Genomic DNA, 18,231 nt, shown 5'->3' with positions numbered 1-18,231 from the left:
AGGTCAACTCATTAAAGGAAAGCAGGCAGAAAAATGTGGCAGCACAACAGGGGGGTTGTCCAAACTTACCCTAAACTTCTCCACTTCTTCTTCCTGAGGGTTGATGCCATGAACAGAGAAGCGTGGGGGTCGGGGGGCAAGAGGGTGGATGAGCGACGAGAGAGAAAGAGAGAGACAAAGAGAAGAAGACAAAGCTTAAGGACAGGACAGACCACCAAGATCACCAAAAGTAGAATTAATGTCACCACGGAAAGTTGCCCGCGAGAAAAGCCACAGGAGAGGTGACACCACTAGGGGGAGACACTGCTCACATTTTACACCAACAATGTGTACAAAAAGCATGTGCTTTACACACAAAAAAGGATGAAGGCTTTTGGAGGCTACAAAAAGCTGCTAACCTACAGGAAGGATCACCTAAAATTGGGCTTTTGTGGGGGAGCTTCTAAAGACTTCCTTACCGGGTCCTGAACATGAGGGCGGGGGTCCATGTTGACCGAGGCCATGCGACCGACATGACGGATTTCTTTGGCGATCATCCTCAGCTTCTCAAAGTTCACCAGGCCGTCCACTTTGGAGTCGTTACCTGAGACAATACAAAGTTAAAGTTAAAGTACCAATGATTGTCACACACACGCTAGGTGTGGCGAAATTATTCTCTGCATTTGACCCATCGCCCTTGATCACCCCCTGGGAGGTGAGGGGAATTATTTTTGGTGATTTAACCCCCAATTCCAACCTACAAGATCAAGACGTGATTGGCTGTGCTGTAACACCTGGAATGATGATATGTCTATTTACCTAAGTAGTATAGTGCATTAATGTTTGAAGTAGTAAGGCTTAGCTTTCAACAAATTCTCACTGGTGAACGAGTACATAACAGAACCAATGTTGTAATAGCGGTAGGGAGGAAATTGCTCAGCCAGCATTAATAGTGCTGATAAGGTGATTGTAAACATGACAAAAGTAACAAGTATGTAGGCCTGGGCCAATAACAATAGTTGCTGGACAATAGTATTATCATTTCATTAGTGGTTCATTTGGACTCAAGATAATGTTGACAATAATATTGTTTATTGGCAATAGTTTGTAGGTCAATATACTGACCTACAAAATATTGCCAATAAATAATATTATTATATACATAATGTGAAAGTAGGCCTTTCAAATGCATTGAACTTGCAAGGATCATATATTTTAAAGGCCTACTGAAACCCACTACTACCCACCACGCAGTCTGATAGTTTATATATCAATGATGAAATATTAACTTTGCAACCAACACATGCCAAAACGGCCTTTTTAGTTTACTAAATTACAATTTTAAATTTCCTGGGAGTTTCGTCTTGAAAACGTCGTGTAATGATGACGTGTACGCAAGACATCACGGGTTTTAAGGAAATATGAGCGCTGCACACACACAGCTAAAAGTCGTCTGCTTTACCCGCATAATTACACAGTATTTTGGAGATTTGTGATGCTGAATCTTTTGCAACTTGTTCAATTAATATTGGAGAAGTCACAGTAGAAAGATGGAGTTGGGAAGCTTTAGCCTTTAGCCACACAAGCACACGGTGATTCCTTGTTTAAAATTCCTGGAGGTGAAACTTTCCTATGGATCAGAGCGCGGTCAAGCCGACATGGATCCCTACCAAATGTCAACCAGCAGGTTTCGGTGAGAAATTTGTGGTTAAAAAGTCAGTTCTTACCGGAGAAAAGCTGAGCTTGTGCCGTTCATAGCTGCCGTCGACTACCCTGAGACACTGCGCGTCAAGACACCCGTGGAGACACCCTTCCGACTGTCAGGTACTATTTAACTCACTAAAACACTAGCAACACGATAGAACAATAAGGGATTTCCCAGAATTATCCTAGTAAATGTCTCTAAAAACATCGGAATCCGTCCCAATGCAATCGCTTTTTTTTTTCCTAATCCGTCGCTATAAATATCCTCAAACACAGATCTTTCATCCTCGCTCAAATTAATGGGGAAATTGTCGTTTTCTCGGTCCGAATAGCACTTTTTGTTGGAGGCTCCCATTAAAAATAATGTGAATATGTGAGGAGCCCCCACACTTGCGACGTCATCGTCTGCGACTTCCGGTAGAGGCAGGGCTTTTCTCTTAACACCGAAAGTTGCGAACTTTATCGTGGATGTTCTCTTCTAAATCCTTTTAGCAAAAATATGGCAATATCGGGAAATGATGAAAAGTATGACACAGAATGGACCTGCTATCCCCGTTGAAATAAGAAAATCGAATTTCAGTAGGCCTTTAACACTATAATTGGAATTTATTTTTTTAAATATTCAAGTTAAATAAAAAAGACAAATAAATAAAATATACTCAGTCAGCAACATTTTGCGCTTGAGTAAAAATTACAACCAAAAGCAATAAAAAAGGTTCTGTATCTGTATATCAGTATATACTAGCTACCGTATATATGATACGTAAATATTACATATATGCAATATTTCATATTGTTACTATGGTACAATTTTAGTCTACTTTATACGTGCATTATCCTTTCCATCCTTTGTGACTGAGCTACTGTGTGGAACAATTTCCCTTGTGGATCAATAAAGTTTGTATAAGTCTAAGTTTCTATTAAGGAGGGAGTGGAGATCCTTATATAACTTATTTTTCGGAGTATAAGTCGCTCCGGAGTATAAGTCGCACCTGCTGAAAATGCATAATAAAGAAGGAAAAAAAAACATAAGTCGCACAGGAGTATAAGTCGCATTTTTGGGGGAAATTTATTTGACAAAACCCAACACCAAGAATATACATTTGAAATGCAATTTAAAATATATAAAGAATAGTGAGCAACAGGCGTAACAAGTGTATTTTATATGACGCATAAATAACCAACTGAGAAGGTGCCTGGTATGTAAACGTAACATATTATTGTAAGAGTCATTCAAATAACTATAACATATAGAACATGCTATGTTTAGCAAACAATCTGTCACTTCTAATTGCTAAATCCGATGAAATCTTATATGTCTAGTCTCTTACGTGAATGAGCTAAATAATATTATTTGATATTTTACGGTAATGTGTTAATATTTTCACACATAAGTCGCTCCTGAGTATAAGCCAAACTATGAAAAAAACTGGGACTCATAGTCCGAAAAATATGGTAGCTAAAAAAAAAAAAAATACCAAAAAAGTTATTGTGTCCAAAATTATCATGGTTACTGTATTGTTGAATGTGCTCAAAAAGTACTTAAACACACACTAAAATCTTTTAGCCGAGGTGTATTTTTTTTTAGTAATTAAAATAATAGACAAACCATATACTTTCTTGGCAGAGGAAATGTTAAAAATACTTCTGGCTTCATAAAAGCCATTTCATTTGTATTTGTTTGTTTAAATATGTTCATTTTCTTCCATTTTGATTTGTAGATGTTTTGGATTTGTTTTTTTAACTTAAGGCAAATTGGGTGATCAGTTTGTTTATCTTCTGGTTCATGTGACATCACGCAGGTTCACGTCCTGTTTCAATGCGACACTGCAGAGTTTATATCGATTACTTTGTGCAAAGACAGCACAACCTTTATTTTTAATGTGAATACTGTATATTAGTTGTTTAGACAGTAATGTGTTTATAGGAGATGTTGCTTGTTTTCAAGTTAGCATTTAGGCTAGCTTGCAAGCTAACGCTAGTCCTAAAGTTTAGCAAGGTGCAGTTATCAATCACCTTTTTTGATCATTTTAATTTCATACGGTTATCATTATGTGCTTGTAGTACAAAGAGTGACCACTCATACAACCCTAAACAACACATGCATATGACAAATACAGATGCTGAGTAACATAAAGACGTCATCTTCAATTATTGTTTGGTTAATTGACTTATGTAATATTGGCCCAGGCCTTCAAGTATGACTTCCACGCAGACAGCTGAGGAGCAACTATGGTTGTCTCGATACCAGTATTTTGGTACCGGTACAAAAACATTTTTAGATACTCTAGTACTTTTCTTAAGAAAGGTGACCACAAAAAAATACATATTTGGCTTTATTTTAACGAAAAATCTTAGGGTACATTAAACACATGTTTATTAGTGAACATACTCGACAACTGGTCTTTTATTAGTAAGTAAACAAACAAAGGCTACTAATTAGTCAGTAACATATTGTGTCATTTATTATTTATTATTCTGTTAACCTTATGAGGGACAAACTGTAAAAATTTATTATTAATCTACTTGTTCATTTACTGTTAATATCTGCTTATTTTCTCTTTTAACATGTTCTATGTACACTTCTGTTAGAATATAATAATCACTTATTCTTCTAACATGGACCGTATTTTCTGTACCATAGGGCTTACCGGATTAGTTTTTGATGAAACCACAAATGTAGGTATAGATCCGATACCGAGTAGTTACAGGATCATACAGTGGTCATATTCCAAGTCCTCATGTGGGCAGGGACGTATTTCCTGAGTTTATAAACGTAATATAAATCAAATCAAAAAAAAAAAAACGAAAAAAGATTTTGTGACGATAAAAAATATTGATGTAATCATAGTAGTATCGACTCGATAAGCTCCTGTAATTGGTATCATTACAGTGGATGTCAGGTGTAGATCCACCCATGGCGTTTGTTTACATTGTGACGCCGGTGAGCTATGGTGTGTAGTGAGGCGGCTGGACAATAGCCGCTAGCTAGCCATGTCTTAACAACTCTTCCTGAGGGCGTTTCAGTGTTATCACCTTTCATCATTAAAATGCAGCCGTTCTCCCTTTTCTGTCTACACACTGTGTCTGCTTGTAAGTACTCTGTGATCGTGCGCTGCCGAACATGCTCCTCTGCTTGTAAAACCAGCAATGTCATGACACGAGAGTGGTGGGGCGGTATAGTACCGAATATGATTCATTAGTATTGTGATACTATACTAGCACTGGTATACTGTACAACCCCAGTAGCAACATTTTAAAGCGTATGCAGTGCTAGATAAAACAGCTGCTAGGCTGACTGCTGAATACTTCAAATGCAAATACTGCCATCTTAGAGTGGAGTTAAAAATATCAGGAGGTTCCCTACAGCCACAGTCGTTTAAGTTAAAGCTTTTTTTTTAATTCTAATTCTAGACTTCAGAAGTAATTTTCTTTCACAGACTGTGCACTCGGCAACCATAGTGAATACAGATGTTAGATGAAGGTTTTATAATACAGAGTCAAGCCTACAACTGCTCTGTTTATGTCCTCAATATAAGACAAGGTTATTTTAACGTGAGGACGCCACATACCTTCGTGTAAAAAGGTGAGGTCCTTCTTGATGACGGGGAAAAGAGGGATGATGGGCGGCTGCAGGTTCTGATTGTTGAGGACATTCCTGTACTTGGCCATGTTCCTCGAGGGGTCAAAGAGGTCTTGCAGGTCGCCAAAAAGCTTTTCGTACTTGCTGGGAAGTTTCTCCCATGTTCCCCGCAGTCTGGAGACAGGTGCCAGGTTCAAACCGCTGTGTAGGGAAAAAGTAGCAGTTTGAGTGTGGAGAAAACAAATGACTTTGTAAATCAAATGTCGATTTATTCACTTCACTTTACGACACCGAATGGAGCGCAAACCTGCAACACCTCCAAAAAAGTACACATGGACTTGGTCCAAAAAAATAAAGTGTCAGGCCATACAGTTCTACTCCAGTCCTGTAGGTGGCGGTAATGCATGTTACAAAGTGGGTGCTTAGTGTTACTAATGAATAATTTTTCACCACAACTGGTGAGTCAATGCAACACTTTGCCGACCAAAAAGTGAAAATAATTTCTTAATCTGTGCCAGACTTTTACAGGTTTAAATAACATGGACCATATTTTCGGAACCATAGGGCTCACCAGATTATAAAACGCACTGCCGATGACCAGGTCTAGTCAGGTTTATTTTCACACAAAAATCGTGCCGGATTATAGGACTCATTAAAAGAAAAATATTACTATAATTTTTTTCTAAACGTAAAAGACTTCCTTGTGGTCTACATTGCATTAGTGGTCCTTTGGTCAAAATGTTGCAAAGATGATGTTAACGTTTACAGATCATCTTCAAGTCGATTTCTGACAGTCGCTTCAGGATGCGCCGTTTTTGTGGATGAAGCTAACTGTTTTAATGACATTCAGACTTTACATCAATCAATAATGGAACAGCAACTCCTCATTCGTGGCTCACTAGTGCAACAACAACAACACCGGAAATGTGTCCCATGAAAAACCGTCTGACCAGAACACTCTAATAACTTAAGCTCCTTGGGTGATTAACGTAAACTCACTCACCGGTATGTTTTAGCGCTTAATGGCGAGTTTACTGACAGATATAAGTAAGAAATTTACACTAATTTATATTAGAAATGGCAACAGCGGGGGATGAATGTCCAATAACAATAAGATAGAGAAAAATAAGAAGCTTATCGACTACGTGTCGACACAGACTGCAAAGGCGGAATCGCGCAAATGTTCAGGACTTATGCAGATCTCAAATACAGATCCGCAGGTACTAGAAGGTAGGAAAAGTAGCCTTTGCATAATATTGTGAAACAAAACGTCAGATAATATGTCTTACCTTATTCATACACCATAATAATACTCCTATGTTGGGGTGTCTTTGATTGATTGATTGATTGATACTTTTATGAGTAGATTGCACAGTTCAGTACATATTCCGTACAATTGACCACTAAATGGTAACACCCGAATAAGTTTTTCAACTTGTTTAAGTCGGGGTCCACGTTAATCAATTCATGGTCCATCAAGCGGTGTGGCTTCATAGCTTACCTAAGTCCTACTAAAAAATGTTGATCAATTTTTCAGCGCCGTGTGTAATGTTCTATATTTTTAATGAAACATACAAAATGTTGGTGTTGTTTACTTGAGTCATATTGCAGTCTACAAATATCTATTATGTGCAAATGGCATCATATTGTAGTGTACACATATCTCTTATATGTGACTGCCATCATATTGCAGCCTACACGTATCTCTTATGTTTGACTGCCATCTACTGGTCACACTTATTACACCATGTACCAAATAAAATAACTTTGAGGTCGGTAAGCACAACCAAAATGATTCCGTACATTAGGCGCACGGGGTTATAAGGCGCACTTTCGAGTTTTAAGCAAAAAAAAAATTATTTTAGGTGTGACATATAGTTCGAAAAATATGGTAACATTAATTGCGTAATCTTGTTAAAACCCCGACAAGGTTTGCCATAAAGCAAAGTTAATAAATAGGATTTACCTGATGGCAAACATGGAGTTTGACTGCCATCTACTGGTAACACTTATTACACAATGTACCAAATAAAATAGCTTTGAGGTCGGTAAGCACAACCAAAATAATTCCGTACATCAGGCGCACCGGGTTATAAGGCGCACTGTCGAGTTTTAAGCAAAAAATAATAATTTTACGTGCGCCATATAGTCCGAAAAATACGGTACCATTAATTGCGTAATCTTGTTAAAACCCTGACAAGGTTCGACATAAAGCAGTTAATAAATAGGATTTACCTGATGATGGCAAACATGGAGTTTGACTGCCATCTACTGGTAACACTTATTACACCATGTACCAAATAAAATAGCTTTGAGGTCGGTAAGCACAACCAAAATAATTCCGTACATCAGGCGCACCGGGTTATAAGGCGCATTGTCGAGCTTTAAGCAAAAAAAAATTGATTTTAAGTGCGCCATATAGTCCGAAAAATATGGTACCATTAATTGCGTAATCTTGTTAAAACCCTGACAAGGTTCGACATAAAGCAAAGTTAATAAATAGGATTTACCTGATGATGGCAAACATGGAGTTGAAGTTTTTGCACTCGCGGCAGTGCAGTGCAATCTTGATGAAGTGCTTGACCGTCTTCATTCGCTTGAGCTGGTTGGGCTCGCGAGTAACCTCGGTGGCCACCCAGAAGGTCTCGTGATTGATGGCCTCCTCGAAGCGCTTGAGGCTGGCCGAGCCCGCCTTGGATCGCAGCTTGTACAGGTCGTCGATGTACTCGGTGGGCTCGATGGCGCAGAAGAGTTCGAAAGCGCGCATGGAAAGCTGCGTGGCCACCTCCACCGTGCTGAGCTGCAGCAGGGAGATCTGGCCCTCGCGGAGCAAGTCCTGGGCGTCCTCGTCGGAGCATAGCGTCTCCGTCTCCATGTTGCTCTTCAAGTAGTATCTGCGGGTATACATAGTCTTGTTTGTGACATCATCCGCAACATACTGAACAACTGTCACGGCGCTAGCACCTTCCACTTAGCTGTATCCTGTCTGCGAGCTTGGACAGCTGGTCTGGTAGCCGCCGCTGCTTGATGACGCCCTCAGGGGTGACGGACACCTCGCATAGCGAGTACGCCTCGGGCGCCGCCGTCAAGGCAAACTCCCTGATGGCCTGGACGACCACCTCCTTAGCCGTGGTGTCCTTGCCAATCATGATGTAGCGGGACTGCTGATCGGCTTTGAAGACGCGCAACACCTGGTCTGACATGTCTGAAAATGAAGAGTCGGGGTAAGACAGCCATCTTGGAAGGCACCAGCAGAGGGGTGCTGTTCATTCACACCCAACACCGTCCCCATTAGGGCTTCCCCTTCTGTCAACTTTCATTAATAAATTGTACTTTTGTACTTTAAATTGTTCTGCCACCTTTTTGTAAAACTTGCTTTTTGGTTTAAACACGGCTGTTGATGTTTAATGTATTGACACATTCTCTGAATGTAATTAATGATTGCAACGTACATTTGCAGTGGGGCAAAAAAGTATTTAGTCAGCCACCGATTGTGCAAGTTCTCCCACTTAAAATGATGACAGAGGTCTGTAATTTTTATCAATAGTACTCTTCAACTGTGAGACAGAATGAAATCCAGGAATTCACATTGTAGGAATTTTTAAGAATTTATTTGTAAATTATGGTGGAAAATAAGTATTTGGTCAACCATTCAAAGCTCTCACTAATGGAAGGAGGTTTTGGCTCAAAATCTCACGATACATGGCCCCATTCATTCTTTCCTTAACACGGATTAATCGTCCTGTCCCCTTAGCAGAAAAACAGCCCCAAAGCATGGTATTCCCACCCTCATGCTTCACAGTAGGTTTGGTGTTCTTGGGATGCAACTCTGTATTCTTCTTCCTCCAAACACGACGAGTTGAGTGTAAACCAAAAAGTTCTATTTTGGTTTCATCTGACCACATGACATTCTCCCAATCCTCTGCTGTATCATCCATGTATCCATTTTGGTATAAACTCAACTTGTCGTGTTTGGAGGAAGAAGAATACTGAGTTGCATCCCAAGAACACCACACCTACTGTGAAGCATGGGGGTGGAAACATCATGCTTTCGGGCAGTTTTTCTGCTGAGGGGACAGGACGATTGATCCGTGTTAAGGAAAGAATGAAGGGGGCCATGTATAGTGAGATTTTGAGCCAAAACATCCTTCCATCAGTGAGAGCTTTGAATGGTTGACCAAATACTTATTTTCCACCATAATTTACAATTAATTCTTTAAAATTCCTACAATGTGAATTCCTGGATTTTTTTTCACATTCTGTCTCTCACAGTTGATGAAAATTACAGACCTCTGTCATCATTTTAAGTGGGAGAACTTGCACAATCGGTGGCTGACTAAATACTTTTTTGCCCCACTGTATAAGTGTACAAAAACATATTTTTTTGTATTTTATGCCACTTAAAACGTTAATTATAATTTACTGTGTGTTTTTTTTTCTATCCTAATTATTAATATTAATACTATCATTTGCTCAATTGTTAATGTTTTCATAAATGTATTATTTATATTTTATTATTACGTACAGTACAGGCCAAAACGTTGGATACACCTTCTCCTCATTCAATTTTCATGACTATTTACATTGTAGATTGTCACATCAAAACTATGAATGAACACATGTGGAGTATGACTTAACAAGAAAAGGTGAAATAACTGAAAACGTGTTTTATATTCTAGTTTCTTTAAAATAGCCACCCTCTGATAACTGCTCTGCACACTTGATGAGCTTCAAGAGGAAATGGTTTTACTTCACAGGTGCGCTTGAAGCTAATGGAGAGAATGCCAAGAGTGTGCAAAGCTGTGATCAGACCAAAGGGTGGCTGTTTTTAAGAAACTATTTTGATGCATTCAGTGACAATCTACAATGTAAATAGTCATGAAAATTAAGAAAACGCACCGAATGAGAAGGCGTGTTCAAACTTTTGGCCTGGACTCTATATATAATCATATGTTTCATAGTATTTTCTAGATGCAGTTCATTTGAGTTATTATTTTGTGTGGGCGCCTCAAAAGTGTTTTTTTCCCTCGAATCCTCAGTGCCATGCCATGTTTTGTTTTGTTTTTGTCAATAGTGCTGTGTGTTTTTTATACTGCACTTTGTTTTTGCCATTTGCCTGTGTATGAAAAGTGCTATATAAATAAAGTTTGATTTGATTTGATACATCATCCCTAACTAGGAATGGGAACTGAATTCAGTACTTTTTTTTAGCACCAACTGAATTGCGTCAATACTACCAGGTATCGATTCACACAAAATGCCATATTTCGATACCTTTATTGTACGTTTAACAAGTCCGGTTGCAGGCTAAACACAGCAGTAAACAATCAGTCAAGCAGCCCTCACGGCTGACTCAGCCAAACTCACTCGAAGAAATGTTGCAAATTTCAACGTCAACAAAGCAAGTATGCTTGGCAGAAAACGATCGGCTGTAAAGTCGGTCTCCATTCTTCCAAAATGCACTCGTTTGATGTTAATTTAGATTGATAATGCCACAGACAGGCTACTGTTAGCATTACCGATTTTACATGGTGATTTAACATCTCCAAATTTAGTAATGAAAACTTCAACTAAGATTGTGTGTAACTAAGCACAATACTTACAGTATGAACACCTTGTAGTGCGGAACATGACACATTTAGCTTCCTGGAAAAAGCTTCTTACTAGTTAGACTAGGGGTGTCAAACTCATTTTAGCTCAGGGGCCGCATGGAGGAAAATCTGTGCACAGGCGGGCCGGACTAATAAAATCATGGCATAACAACTAAAAAATAAAGACAACCTCAGATTGTTTTCTTTGTCTTATTTTGGCCCAAAAATTTAACAAACCCATTCTGAAAATATTACAATAAAAATATAGAAAAATTAATTATGAATTAAGTAACGTTTATGACAACCTTTTTACAAAACAAAATACGGATTGTGAGATATAACAGGATAATGCATACATTTAGCATCTGTTTTCAAAACAGTTTCCAAAAAGTTGGACTCCAATTATTTACTGTGAGACCCCATTTGTATGACTTGATGAGGTCCCTAGGACCTCATTTTGAAAAATCCTAGGGCCAACTCTTATGGAGTATTGGTGCGTGCAAAACAGCAGCAGGCGGCTGTGGCCTGCGGGCCGGTTCTAATACTAATCAAATATTATCCAAGGGGCCATAGGTCATTGAAACATAGGAGTTAGACAATATAACACGACCAAGACAGTACTACCGTTTATTGTCTTGGTCGTGCACCTGTATTGCAAACGGTATCAAACAGTACAATAAAAAAATATATAACAATTGGACAGAAAAGTTATTATAACCAGCGCATTTTTAAATGTTACATTAAAAAATATGAAATATTTTTTTCTGATTAAAAAAAAAAAAAGTTATTAAACCACATAAAAGTACGGAAATTTGTTACCGTCGAGTAACGGTATTGATTCGTACCGCATTTTTCGGACTATAAGTCGCAGTTTTTTTTCATAGTTTGGCCGGGGGTGCGACTTATACTCAGGAGCAACTTATGTGTGAAATTATTAACACATTACCGTAAAATATCAAATAATATTGTTTAGCTCATTCACGTAAGAGACTAGACGTATAAGATTTAATCGGATTTAGCAATAAGAGTGACAGATGGTTTGGTAAACGTATAGCATGTTCTATATGTTATAGTTATTAGAATGACACTTACCATAATATGTTACGTTAACATACCAGGCACCTTCTCCGTTGGTTATTTATGCGTCATATAACGTACACTTATTTAGCCTGTTGTTCACTATTCCGTATTGATTTTAAATTGCCTTTCAAATGTCTATTCTTGGTGTTGGGTTTTATCAAATAAATTTCCCCCCAAAAAATGTGACTTATACTCCAATGCGACTTATATATGTTTTTTTCCTTCTTTATTATGCATTTTCGGCAGGTGCGACTTATACTCCGGAGCGACTTATACTTTGAAAAATAAGGTACTGGGAACTGTTTAAATGTGAACTGTATTTATTCGTATTGCTGACAGTAAAAGAAACTCCACCCACCGATCCCCATTTTATTTGGTTTGTATTTGGACTACAGATCACAATCTATTCTAATTTTCTATATGTCGTATTCTATTTATATCCATCCATCCATTTCCTACCGCTTATTCCCTTTGGTGCCTATCTCAGGTACAATTGGGCGGAAGGCGGTGTACACCCTGGACAAGTCGCCACCACATCGCAGGGCCAACACAGATAGACAGACCACATTCACACTCACATTCACACACTAGGGACCATTTAGTGTTGCCAATCAACCTATCGTCAGGTGCATGTCTTTGGATTCTATTTATAATCTAGTCTAATTAACTTCTGCTATTTATAATGTACCCTATTCATATCCTATTGTATTTGAGTTATTATGTACATACATTGTTTTTGTGGCATCCATTTTGGCTAACACACATGACACACTTCGTGTCTCACGTGTGCTGGTATGACAATAAAGTTCCTCGAATTTATGTGGCCACATTATATTGGATTTTTTGTTCGGTTCCACACCCTTATACAGTATGATAACACCAATCAACAATAAAATAATGTTTTTGTTGTTTGTAGCTAACTTTTTACTCAAACCTCCATTTTGCCTCCCAAGCATGATGATGGTATTGTGTCAAAGACAAGGAAGGGGAAAGTGAAAATGATATATTGTCCAAAGCTCATAATGTGTAGAAATAAAACGGACATACACCTAGGACGTCCTGTATAAATAGTTTGTTATTATATTCCCATACATCCCTAATGAGATACCGTACCTTACCACCACCGTGCAAGTAAACACAATCAATCAAAACGTTGTTTCCCAGCATTCTTTCAGATTAAGTCCATTAGCATGATTGAAAATCCTTGATTGCAAAGGACGACAAATTTCCCCACCGCAGAAAAATGGCCATGTGCCCACAGGAGAAGGACGGGTCAAAGGTCAGTGCGAGTGCAGATTAGCCTTACTCAATTAGCCCGAGTGAAAAGAGAAGCTTTACTGCAAATTAGCCACAGTGGCTAACGAATGTCAAAGTCTGCAAAAACTGACAAGCCATGTGATTGTGGGGTCATGGTGTACATAAGGTACTTACTCGGGGGGACCGGGACTGGAAGAACACAAACAACACGGATGTAAGTAAGTACAGTATGTACAGTATGTAAAGCGCGCGCAAAGCTTTCGCACTCACCAGGCTGATTGTTGAAGTCCAGAATGCGGTGGTGGGACTGCAGGAGGTCCGGGTTTGAAGACGACAGGTTGCCGCTAACGGGCAGCGCCGGTGGGATCTGTTTGGACTGCTTCATGCCCAAAATGCTGTCATCCTGCGACTGGCCCACGCACACGTCGCTATGACAACCAGACAGAGGGAGACAAAGGGTGAGGCTGCAGTACAGTCAAAAACAGACAGAGGGCGCACCTTCTTTTCACACTAGAAGCAGACTAAATGGCCAAACCAGAACCTCAATAAGGCGCTTTTTCTTTTGGGGGCGTTCAGCTAAACTCTTCGCCTTTGTGGTTAAGTCATGTGATCAAATTCTAGTATGACGTGATTGGTGTATTTTATATAAACAACATGGATTTATATGCTTATCTCAGCCGTGACCGTTGTGCCCTGAGCCATTTGTGGCCTGGCAAAAATCAAGCAGAATGTCTGATCTGCAAAACCCAAAACCAGTAAGTTGGAATGTTGTGTAAATGGTGAATAAAATGATTTGCAAATCCCTTTCAACTTATATTCGATTTAAAAGACTTCAAAGACAAAGATACTTAACGTTCGAACTGGAAAACCTTTGTTATTTTTTGCAAATATTAGGTCATTTGGAATTTGATGCCTGTAACATGTTTGAAAAAAGCTGACACAAGTGGCCAAAAAAGACTGAGATAGTTGAGGAATGCTCATCAAACACTTATTCGGAACATCCCGCAGGTGAACAGGCTAAATGCTAACAGGTGGGTGCCATGATTGGGTATAAAAAGCAGCTTCCATTAAATGCTCAGTCATTCACAAACAAGGACATAAAATAAAAGCAAGGGGCAAATGTTTGAGCAAATTGTCCAACAGTTTAAGAACAAAATTTCTCAACCAGCTATTGCAAGGAATTTCGCTATTTCACCATCCACGGCCCGTAATATCATCAAAATGTTCAGAAAATCTAGAGAAATCCCTGCACGAAAACCAACATTGAATGCAAATGACTTTCAATCCCTCAGGCGCTACTGCATCAAAATGTGTAAAGTGTGTAAAGGATATCACCACATGGGCTCAGGAATACTTCAGAAAACCTCTGTCAGTAACTACAGTAGGTCGCTTCATCTGTAAGTGCAAGTTAAAACTGTATTATACAAAGCAAAAGCCATTCATCAACAACACCCAGAGACGTTGCCGGCTTCACTGGGCCCGAGTTTATCTAAGATGGACTGATGCAAAGTGGAAAAGTGTTCTGTGGTCTGACGAGTCCACATTTCAAATAGTTTTTGGAAACTGTGAACATCGTGTCCTCCGGACCAAAGAGAAAAAAGACCATCCAGACTGTTATATGGGTATATTAGTGCCCAAGGCGTGGGTAACTTACATATCTGTGAAGGCACCATTAATGCTTACATTAAGGTTTTGGAGCAACATATGTTGCCATACAAGCGAGGCCTTTTTCATGGACGCCCCTGCTTATTTCAGCAAGACAGTGCAAAGCCACATACTGCATGTGTTACAAAAGCTTAGCTCCATAGTAAAAGAGTGCGGGTACTACACCTGTCTCCCTTTGAAAATGTGTGGAGCAATATGAAGCCTAAAATACTACAACGGAGACCATCAAGCAAGAATGGGAAAGAATTCCACCTGAAAAGCTCCAAAATTGTGTCTCCTTACTTCCCAAACATTTACAAAGTGTTGTTAAAAGGAAAGGCCATGTATTTTTACCAGTGGTAAAAATGCCTCTGTACCAATTTTTTTGGAATGTGTTGCTGCATTTAAATTCTAAGTTAATGACTATTTGCAAAAAAAAATAAATAAAGTTTCTCAGTTCGAACATTAAATATCTTGTTTTTGCATATTCAATTGAATATAAGTTGAAAAGTATTTGCAAATCATTGTATTCTTTTTTAATTTACAAAATTACACAATGTGGCAACTTCACCGGTTTTGGGTTTTGTATAGTAAGCAACATAGGAGGTACACAGAAATCTGCTGCACCAAATGATTAGAAGGGTATGAAAACGAATCTACTTACTTGTACGGTTTAGGGGGAAGAATGCTGGTGAGTGTTTTGTCGAAGATCTTCTTGAGCTTGTTGCGTCCCCCCACAGTATTCGTCTTGGCCTTCTTGCTGGCCTTCTCCAGGCCCATCACCTGCTCCACATCCACCGCCAGGTCAGGTATGGAGTACCGGCTGGCCTTCTTTATGTCCCCGATCTTGGGGAGGTGGGGTGCACCGTTCTTCCTGTCGTGCTCCTCCTCGCCGTCCACATCGTGGTCCTGCTCGGGCCTGGTTAGCAGATCTTTAAAAACTACATTTGGGAGCATTTCAGTCCCGTTAGTTGTAGGTTCCGAGACGAGCTTATGTCTTGTGGGGTGTGCTAAGCTTACCTAACAGATTGGTTTTCACAGTTATGGACAAGTGGGTGTTGTTCTTCAGAATCTCATTGGCTTTGCTGAGTTGGACATTCTCAAAATTTTGACCATTGACCTCCAGAATCTTTGTAAGACAAAAATAAACAAGTCAATGAGTTCAGTTAATGCCATAAACACCATTTATATTTGCATCATACTATGCACAAACATAAACTTTAAGACAGGGGTATCCAAAGTCTGAAACGGAGTTATTTGTGGCCCACAGCTCACTTTTTATTGGGCCGCAACAAATTCCAAAAATTCCCAGATTTCCCAGAAATCCATGGTTCCCGGGACATTTTTCCCATTTAAAATGAATTGGCCATTTTCAAACCGCCAACATCTTCATATTTTTCAACTGATTCAAACCATTACTCCTTCAACATATTCCACATATCCTGGAGATTCAAAGTATAATTTTTCCAAGTTCAAAAAAATTCCAGGATTTCCCAAAATTCACGTTTTTTCAAACCCTTCGACTACTCCTTCCACATTTTTTAACCCACTTCAACCGTTCCACCGTCGAAATCATTAGTCTTAATCAGGACAAAAACAAAGTTGTTTTTTGAACTGGGAAAATTCCCGGTTTTACCGTAATATCCAGGAATTCCGTAATACCATTTCTCAATTAAAAATGTTACTACTTCAACATTCCCTGACCGATTTGAAAAATCCCAACACCAACAATTTCAACTCATTCGGACCATGAACATTTTATAACAATTTAAAAAAAAATTCCCGCTTTTCCCAAAAATTCCTATTGAAAAGAATGGGACATCTTTCTAAGTTCCACAACTTCCACATTTTTTATCCGATTCAAACCATTAGGACTTCAAAATATTCAGCCTGTTCAGGAATTGTGTGCTCCCTTTCAACGTCTATAAAAAAATAATTCCCAGTCTTAAGGAACATTTTCCCCATTCAAAATTAATTATACATTTTTCAAACTTCAACATTTCCAAAATCAACACATTCCACTCATCCCAGACATTCACACTAAGACTTTCCCAAGTTCCAAACCTAATTCTGTTTTCCCTGGAAATTCAAACTCAACGTTCAAACCATTCCATCCATCCATCCATCCATTTTCTACCGCTTATTCCCTTTTGGGGTCGCGGGGGGCGCTGGCGCCTATCTCAGCTACAATCGGGCGGAAGGCGGGGTACGCCCTACATTCTATCAGCATTTCAGTTCAACTTCAGCATTGGAGCATTCACACACACTTCCTTCAGGAATTGCCTCATTTAGATAGTTTTTATTTTACAATGTATTACAATTATAGATTAAGAAACTTAAATATTATATTTTACTTGACCGTAAAAAAAACCCAAAAGGGATTGGCCTACTTACAGTAGGTATGTATTTAGATAAGGAAAAAAATAATTAAATTGCAGACAACAAAATTTAAAAATAAAATCAATGAAATTAAAAAATATTTGTATATTGGAATCATTTATTCGTTATTATTAAAGTAACTAATTATAACTGCAGATGATAGTATTTATATTTCTGAAACTAAATGTATAAATAGGAAAAATATTTCAAATTATAGATGAAGCAATTTGGAAATAAAAAATTTAACAGAAATATTTCTCATTTGTTGATTATTACCGAAGTAATAATTATAACAGCAGATTGCAATATTTTTCATTTCTAAAAACATTTGCTTGGGTCAGTGGAATTATACATTTTCATTACATTTTATACATAGTCCTTTCAATAATTATACATTATTTAATGTATTTAACATATTTGCATATGGTATTAATGGGAATGAACGAAAAGTGACTAACCCAAATTGTTGATTTTCTTTCTGGAAACGTTGGAAAAAGCTTGGACAAACCTGCTCATACTAACAAGCAGGGCTGCGAATCTTTGGGTGTCCCACGATTCGATTCAATATCGATTCTTGGGGTCGCGATTCGATTATAAATCTATTTTTTTGATTCAATGCGATTCTCGATTCAAAAACAATATTTTCCCGATTCAAAAGGATTCTGTATTTATTCAATACATAGGATTTCAGCAGGATCTACCCCAGTCTGCTGACATGCTAGCAGAGTAGTAGATTTTTTTTAAAAGCTTTTATAATTGTAAAGGACAATGTTTTATCAACTGATTGCAATAATATACATTTGTTTTAACTATTAAACGAACCAAAAATATGACTTATTTTGTCTTTGTAAAAATATTGGACACAGTGTGTTGTCAAGCGTATGAGATGCGATGAAGTGTAAGCAACTTTTTAATTTTAAAAATGTCTAATGATAATGTCAATGAGGGATTTTTAATCACTGCTGTGCTGAAATTATAACTAATATTGATACTGTTGTTGATAATATTCATTTT

At 38.4% G+C, this 18,231-nt stretch overlaps 1 protein-coding gene across 1 annotated transcript in view; it reads right to left on the bottom strand.

Annotated features, from left to right (window-relative positions):
• LOC133546167 (rap guanine nucleotide exchange factor 2-like) overlaps positions 1-18,231 on the bottom strand; it is a 75,789-nt gene that overhangs the window by 26,248 nt on the left and 31,310 nt on the right. Inside the window, 8 exon segments of the mRNA XM_061892023.1 lie at positions 459-481; positions 483-583; positions 5,256-5,467; positions 7,777-8,160; positions 8,231-8,471; positions 13,465-13,622; positions 15,503-15,779; positions 15,859-15,967. Of these exon segments, the coding sequence (XP_061748007.1) occupies positions 459-481; positions 483-583; positions 5,256-5,467; positions 7,777-8,160; positions 8,231-8,471; positions 13,465-13,622; positions 15,503-15,779; positions 15,859-15,967 (1,505 nt within the window).

Source organism: Nerophis ophidion, linkage group LG29, assembly GCF_033978795.1.
Source record: "Nerophis ophidion isolate RoL-2023_Sa linkage group LG29, RoL_Noph_v1.0, whole genome shotgun sequence".
Taxonomy (NCBI): domain Eukaryota; kingdom Metazoa; phylum Chordata; class Actinopteri; order Syngnathiformes; family Syngnathidae; genus Nerophis; species Nerophis ophidion.
This window is presented reverse-complemented; position numbering and strand designations above follow the sequence as displayed.